The sequence below is a fragment of the Lipotes vexillifer genome, unplaced genomic scaffold, assembly GCF_000442215.2.
Source record: "Lipotes vexillifer unplaced genomic scaffold, Lipotes_vexillifer_v1.1 scaffold99, whole genome shotgun sequence".
NCBI lineage: Eukaryota > Metazoa > Chordata > Mammalia > Artiodactyla > Lipotidae > Lipotes > Lipotes vexillifer.
Genome location: NW_006793908.1, coordinates 160,876 through 168,475, shown reverse-complemented (window position 1 = coordinate 168,475; position 7,600 = coordinate 160,876). Strand labels below are relative to the sequence as shown.

General features: G+C 51.4%; 1 protein-coding gene across 1 annotated transcript in view; it reads left to right on the top strand.

Annotated features, from left to right (window-relative positions):
* The window catches only part of SPRY4 (sprouty RTK signaling antagonist 4), an 11,580-nt gene extending 4,440 nt beyond the window's left edge, over positions 1–7,140 (top strand). The window contains exon 2 of the mRNA XM_007466852.1: positions 5,268–7,140. Coding sequence (XP_007466914.1) covers positions 5,315–6,214 — 900 coding nt within the window. The 5' untranslated portion in view covers positions 5,268–5,314 and the 3' untranslated portion in view covers positions 6,215–7,140. The remainder of the gene's footprint in view (positions 1–5,267) is intronic.
* Positions 7,141–7,600: the final 460 nt, after the last annotated feature.

Here is a 7,600-nt window from a genome sequence, read left to right as displayed (position 1 = left end):
GGGAAGGCAAGTCCCTGGCTTCCCTCATCTCCCTTCCCCGCCTTTAAAAAGTCTTTTTGAAGCAATAAGTCATTATTTAGTTGGAGCTTAATGAACTAAACTGGAGTGTTGTCCCAAAGAACCCCAGCGAGAGTGGTAGATAGTGGTGGGCGGTCTCTCATGAAGCCTAGAGACCTTTTTCTCTGAGCTGTTAAAGGGCTTAAACAGCCTTCCCTGAAGGCACCTGCTGGGACTGAATGGGGCAGTGCAGAAACTGCCCTTTCATTCAGAGCCCCTTGCCAGTTTGGCATTAGCTGACCTGTAGTTTTCAAAGTACAACTGTCAGGTTTTCCTAATATTTCCCAACTCCTCTCCCTGGGATAAGTCCAGGGGAAGGGGTGGCTGGGTGGAACAGACATTTAATGTGCCTCTTGATTCTTTCCAGCCAGCCTGCATTGAGCTGTCTGCCGCCTTGATGCTCAGCCCTTCCCCACAGGTACACATGCAATGTCAGGCTCACAGACGAAGCCGCAAATACAGGGCAGTGTGCTCTGGGCTTTTCGATATCCTGCTGATTCAGTATTCTAGGACTCTCTTCTGCCTTCCTTTTACCCTAGCTCCTCCTTCCCTTCCCCACAGACCTGGACCAGGAAGCCGCATCCATGAACGTGCCCTAGGGACCCTTAAGTTCAGCTTTATAGGTGGGAGGAGACGGGATTCCCGCCCACTCTAGGCTTTCCTTTTAGGGACTGCTTTGTGGTGAGATCCTACAAATGAGACCCATTCAACCTTAAGAAAACTAAAAATGAAAACTCTTAGAAAAATGTGGGTGTGTGAGTTGACAAAAGGGATGCCAAAGAAAATGGAAGTGAAGATGTCTTGCGCTCTGACCCTTCCTTTAATGACAGATTTCAAACCCCCAGCCTCTGCTTTCCACACTGAAAATTCCCCTAACTGGGGGCCAGTCTGATGTCAGCCCTGTCTGGCTTCATTTTCAGGCTGGTTGGGTAAGAACCCGAAGATGGCCCGATGACATTCCCTGAGGGCTGGTGGCAGACCTGGGAGACTGGCGGAGTTCATGGCTATAAGAGAGAAGGGTGCTTCCGTGCCCTTCCGTGGACACCCAGAAGTTATTGCAAGTCAGGGTCACAGGGCTGAAGTTGCAGCCTCTGGAGCCTCTGCTACCTGGGTTCGAATCCTGCCCTGACCACTTGCCTGCTCTATGACCCTTTGTTCTTCCATTTCTTTCTCTGCAAAATGGGTATTATCCTCCAAGGGGATGGTGAGGATTGAAGGAGAAAATAATTGAGGATTTAGCACAGAGCTTGACACCAAGAAATGTTTCATAAATGCTTGCTGCTCCCCTAATTTTTTATTTTTAAATTTTTTTATTTTTTTGTGGTATGCGGGCTTCTCACTGTTGCGGCCTCTCCCGCTGCAGAGCACAGGCTCCGGACACGCAGGCTCAGCGGCCATGGCTCACGGGCCCAGCCACTCCGCGGCATGTGGGATCCTCCCAGACCGGGGCACAAACCCGTGTCCCCTGCATCGGCAGGCGTACTCTCAACCACTGCACCACCAGGGAAGCCCTCCTCTAATTATTAATTATTATTATTATTATTAGAAGGTTGGAACGGAAGTAAAAGTTTCCCTTCCTCATGCTGATCCATAAGGCTGCCACCGAAAATTCGATAGAGGTGCGTCTCTGGCTAAGTGGACTGCTGGCTTTTTTTCTCTGTCCACAGTCTTCCAAATTGGCCATCAGTCTCCCAAACAGCCTAAATGAGGCAAAGCCTCCTCTCTCCTATTTGTATTATAAATCTCTTCCTTCCTTGCAGGGGAAGCAGAGTACATATTAAACTGCACTTAAGTTCGGCAGCGTTGCTCAGACTGGAGGGTGGGTGTGTCCCAGTGAGTAGAGATCATTCTTCTAAGCCGAGGACTTGGGGGGTTTTTGAGACACCATTTAGCTGCGTTGAGGGGTTATCAAACAGGCTATCAGGAAGTTGTTTTTCTTGTCAGCCAAATGAATTCCACCCTCCTGCGGAGGGTCCCGGCTAATTGGGAGGTGAGGCCATGAAGCCTGAGAAGGTTGGAGTGGTACAACTCTGAGCCCCTGGTGGCCGGAAGGCATCTTCCATCAGGGTTATGATAGGGAAGATGCATTTTAGAATATGCCTGCTGGAGCCATCTTGGATGCAGCGTGTCCCAAGAGAGCTGAGTCATCGTGGACTGAGCTCCCACTCCCATGTCTGGCCCTGAGTGCAGGCCCAGATGTTGACAGCTGCCTCTGGAGGGTGATGGGAGCCTGCTAATGCCAATATCCCCATCGCCTGCAGGCACTGCTCCCACCCTGGCTTCCTGGTGGGACTTTTCCATGGGACTTTTTCCATGAATCTGCCTTGTGATTCCGGGGCCTATTAAAATCCCCAAGCATTGCCCATGCCTTTTGCTTCCTCCATAGAAAGTGTGCCCATTCTTACAGAACCCCAGGAATAGAACCAGGGGAAGGAGAGAGGATAAACTGTATGGGGGAGGGAGTACCCACAGCATGGCCAGTCCCAATCCTAGTCCTAAGAGGCAAAAAGCCCAACTACATGGGGGAATACAACCTTCAAACTACCACTGACGTTCTGTTGGCAGGACCCTGAGTATTTGTGACCTGAGCTTCTGGAATAAGGGAATCGCGTTGTCTTTGTCCTGGTTGGGGGGTTCTGGCTGAGACACCTCTTGGCTGGCGCCAGAGTTGCCTCCTGTGCCTCTGTCAGCATTTTCCATTCTTCTGCCTAGTCGCACCTTTTCCTCCAGGCAAAGGTCTGGGGCCCGTGGCTCCTAACCTTCTCTTGACCCCAAACCCACTTATTCTAGAAGCAAGGCTTTGGAGTGCCTGCAAAGAATAAAGTGGTCTGAGGTAGCATCCCCTGAAGTTCTGCCCCATGGCCAACTTGATCCTTGGAAAAACTCCTCTCTCTGAATGCTTAACTAACATCCCCCCCATCCAGCCCTGACCCCAGGATCCCCAAAGGAGGCTGCCTTGGCAGATGACTATTTCTTGGTGGCAGACCTGCCAGACACTTAAGTCTAACTCTGCCATGGGGAAGTCTCTTCTTTGAAGACGATGCTCTCCTGACATGTGGGGGGAACACAGAGGCAGGAGGCAGGCTACCTCTAGGCAGACATCCTCTGAGATGGGAGAGACTATGCACAGAAATCTCTCTTAAGTGGATAGGACTGTGGGAGCAGAGCCCTTGTTCATGAGCCCATAGTTCATGCCTTTGCGAAAGGGAAATATCAGTTGACTGAGCAATGAACCTTGCAGAAAAGACTTAATGCGTTTTTCTTTGCAGTATACAGATGAGAACCTTGTGGATAAGCTCCCTTTCATCCACTGCATGAACTTTGCATCTAGACCTAGCTCTTTATTTCACACAGGCTGGAAAGCATCTAAAGAGGCCCTTCCCCGATTTAACCATTTCTGATCAAACGGTTGTTTCCAAGCAGGGGAAGTATAATACAGAGTTGCCCTGAATGCCTTTTTTCTCTCTCTTCATTCTTTACTATAAACATTGATAAGTATGGTTGTGTCACTCGGGGCAGGTGTCATTCTCCTGTGATTGGAATACGGGGATGACCAGCTGTGTCCCAAGTCTGGAGGGATACAGGGTTAGAACTGGAAGTGGAAACCTATCCACATCCCCTTCTTAGGTATCACCTTTGAGGCAAGGTGAACCTAATAACGGAGGTATAGGGTCAGCTCTCCAAATCAGAACATCATTAGCGTCTTGAAAAAGCATTTACCGAAACCCCATCCCATAGCACGTTAATCCAATGGTCTTTTTTTTTCTCCCCCCACCCCCCGCCCTGCAAAGGTGGTTATCTTCCCCTTTTATCCGAACCCTGGCTATCTGTTCTGTCTCCCACTCCCAAGCGCGGTGGAATCTTCCCAGAGTCTAATCTTTCTGTGGGATTCCAAATCATGGCCCCTTGGGCAGAGGTCTTGGCTTCTGTTGCTATTTCTTTAAATTTATCTCCAGCCGAATTCTGAATGTAAAGGTCAGCAGGCGAGGAAATGGCACTTCTAATAGAAAACAATGTGCACTTTCTAAATTTGAACCAAGCCGTTTCCGCTCTTTGATTTAAGTGACTTCCTGGGGTTCCGTGTCAGGCACTGCAGTTGAATCTCTGGCCGGATTCCAACTTAAAATTGCACTCTCTTGGTGAAATTAGAAACTGATCCAGGGTTGGCTTAGCTATTCTAGTAAATAGCATTTAGGCTGAATGTTCAGCTCAGCACTTGGCAATGGGTGATGTGAGTGCCCCTCGGGAGGATTTCCCATCCAAGTTGTCAGAGGTGCACCTACCCAGGGGTTATTAGCCACTAGATGTTGCTGCTCTCAGAAGTAGTGGTAATAAGTTAATATCCTGGATGTGCAGGCATCAGATACAGCTCTTCCTTCTCTTGTGATTATCTGAAATAAAGGCTTTTGTTTATCCAGCTGATAAACTACATGGGAGCATACAGGGACTGTCTGTCATGGTCACCACATCCTCAGCACGCAGCACAACGCTTGGTACTTATTACTCGTGCTTATTAGTGCTCAGGAAATCTAAACTGTTGCTCTCTGGGATGGTGATAAATTAGAGTATGTGCTGTGTGTCAGGCAAAATGCTAGGTCCTAGATATGCATTTTCTCATTTAGTCCTCACAAGAACCCATTTTACAGATGAAAATACTAAGGCATAGAGGTTAAAGAACCTCATTCACAGTAACACTGCTAGGCAGAGGTGAGAATTTGAACTTGGATCTGACTCCAGAGCCTGTGTTTATAACTGCTAAGCTGTATCTGTCTTAAATCAGGAGCATGATTCATGGGGGTTATAAGAATGAGCTCGGACGGCACAGGTTTGAGCCCTAGTTCTGCTACTGACGGTTTTCTGTGACTGTGGACAAGTTACTTTGAACATTAGTTTCCTGTAACTAGAAAAGGGATAATAATAGTAGTTACATTTTAGGTTTATTGTGAAGAGTCAATGACGTAATAAATATGGTGCTTAGAAGAGTCCCTGGCACATAGTAAGTACTGAATAAGTTATTTCTACCACTTACTATTGTTGTTGCTGTCATTATTAATCATCTAAGCCATAATGCTGGAGAGTCCACCAAAGGAATTCCAGTTCCCATTTCATTTGGGCTCCCAAGGACCTGACGGGGGTGGGGGGGGTGGGGGGTGTTAACAGACCACATACTGATGCCTGGAATCCATTCTCTCTTCCGCCCCCGACTCCAGGGCCCCTAGAAGCCTGCTTCTCTGCACAGCCCAGGACCTCTGGCCCCATGGAGCCCCCGATCCCACAGAGCGTCCCCTTGACTCCTAGCTCAGTCATGGTCCAGCCCCTTCTGGACAGCCGTATGGCCCACGGCCGGCTCCAGCACCCCCTCACCATTCTCCCCATCGACCAGATGAAGACCAGCCACGTGGAGAATGACTACATCGACAATCCTGGCCTGGCACCCCCCACCGGCCCCAAGCGGACCCGGGGTGCAGCCCCAGAGCTGGCCCTGACACCCGCCCGCTGTGACCAGGACATCACCCACCACTGGATCTCCTTCAGCGGGCGCCCCAGCTCTGTGAGCAGCAGCAGCAGTACGTCCTCTGACCAGCGCCTCTTAGACCACATGGCCCCCCCGCCCGTGGCTGACCAGGCCTCCCCGAGGGCCGTGCGCATCCAGCCCAAGGCCATCCACTGCAAGCCACTGGACCTCAAGGGCCCGGCCGTCCCCCCAGAGCTGGACAAGCACTTCTTGCTGTGCGAGGCCTGCGGGAAGTGTAAGTGCAAGGAGTGCGCGTCCCCCCGGACGTTGCCCTCCTGCTGGGTCTGCAACCAGGAGTGCCTGTGCTCCGCCCAGACGCTGGTCAACTATGGCACCTGCATGTGCCTGGTGCAGGGCGTCTTCTACCACTGCACCAACGAGGACGATGAGGGCTCCTGCGCCGACCACCCCTGCTCCTGCTCGCGCTCAAACTGCTGCGCCCGCTGGTCCTTCATGGGCGCCCTCTCCCTGGTGCTGCCCTGCCTGCTCTGCTACCTGCCCGCCACCGGCTGCGTGAAGCTGGCCCAGCGCGGCTATGACCGCCTGCGCCGCCCCGGATGCCGCTGCAAGCACACGAACAGCGTCATCTGCAAGGCAGCCACCGGGGACGCCAAGGCCAGCAGACCCGACAAGCCTTTCTGACACCTGGGGTCAAGTCCCGGCGCTTCCCCCTGGAAACTTGGTTCCCTTCTCACACCTGAGGGGGCTACCACAGCGAGGCCAGAGGTTTTAGCATCCTCAGGCTGACCCTGCCAGTCTGCCCACTCCCTACCCCCAGCTTCTGAAGAAACAGAGACCACAATCACCCGTGCTTCTCTTCCCCAAAAGGATGAAGAACTTTGGGTTGTCTTTTTTTCAGGGTCCTGGAACTTTGTGTGAAACAGATAGTGGCAGGGGCGTGGTGTGGTTTGGGGGCGATTTTTCTTTTTCAGAAGATGGAACACAGATGTGGACACATATCCGGAAGTTGCAGCTGCTTGAATGCCTTCCCAGCCCTCCTCCTCCCTCCCTCTCTCCCCGCTCTTTTGCATTCTCTCTGGCTGCCTGGGAGGAACCGGTAACTGAGCGGCCAGGGGACCTTGGAAGAAGACCCTTGGAGTTTTGCCGTCTATACCTTCTCCCAGCCTCTACCCCGGTTGGCCCCGACATCTTGGGGAAGGTGTAGACCCTGGCGATCCCTCTTGTACATACTTGGGAGCCCCCCTCGTTCCTCGCTCTGCCCGGAGCCACGGATGGATTTAGGAACCACTGCACAGTACCTTTCCTCCCTTCCAACTCCCTCACTAACTCTTGGGGGTGTTCCACTCATAACACGGTCCTTCGGCTCTTACTGGGTCACAGACTCACCCGCCCGCTACGTGTCCCAAGTTCTCTCTACCCAGATCTTTTCCAGAAACTTTATGGGTAGAGAAGGCGAGGGCGGCAAATTCGAGACCAAATAGCATTTTGCCAATGAGTCTGAGGCTGTGGTCTCTGGATCCAGTCATTATGTTTTTATAGAAGCATTAAACCAGATGCTATCGGTGTTTTAAGAAATAATAGTAAAACACTTGCTTCCTTTTGGGCCACCCCCAGGAAGGGCTGATTTCAAAATCTGGGGGGCGAGCAACCTCAAGGAACACAATCCCCTCCCCACCAAGAAGACGATTTTAACAGCAAAGAAGAGAGGCAGCACCTCCCATTGGCAGAGTGAGAGTTGAGGCGAGCTGGGTGTGGGTTTCTTCTCTTGATTCTGCTGCTTGCTGTCATAGCCTTTTGTGTACAGTGTCTGTATCTTTAATGTAAATAGACAGATGATGAAAAAAGAGTCTATTTTAGTGTTAGGAAGCCCTGGCGGGGGAGTCAGAAGAATGCGGGTGGGGGAAAGATTCTCCGGGGGCTTCTTGGGATTGAGCCCTGCTTCTGTGCATGGCTACATGAGCCCCTCCCAACAGCCCCCAAAGACGTAGCAACTCTTTCTCTCAAGGTGCTAAAGGACTCAGAAAGTGCAGCTCGTCCGGTGGGTAGGTACTTGTTGCATGCAAAAGC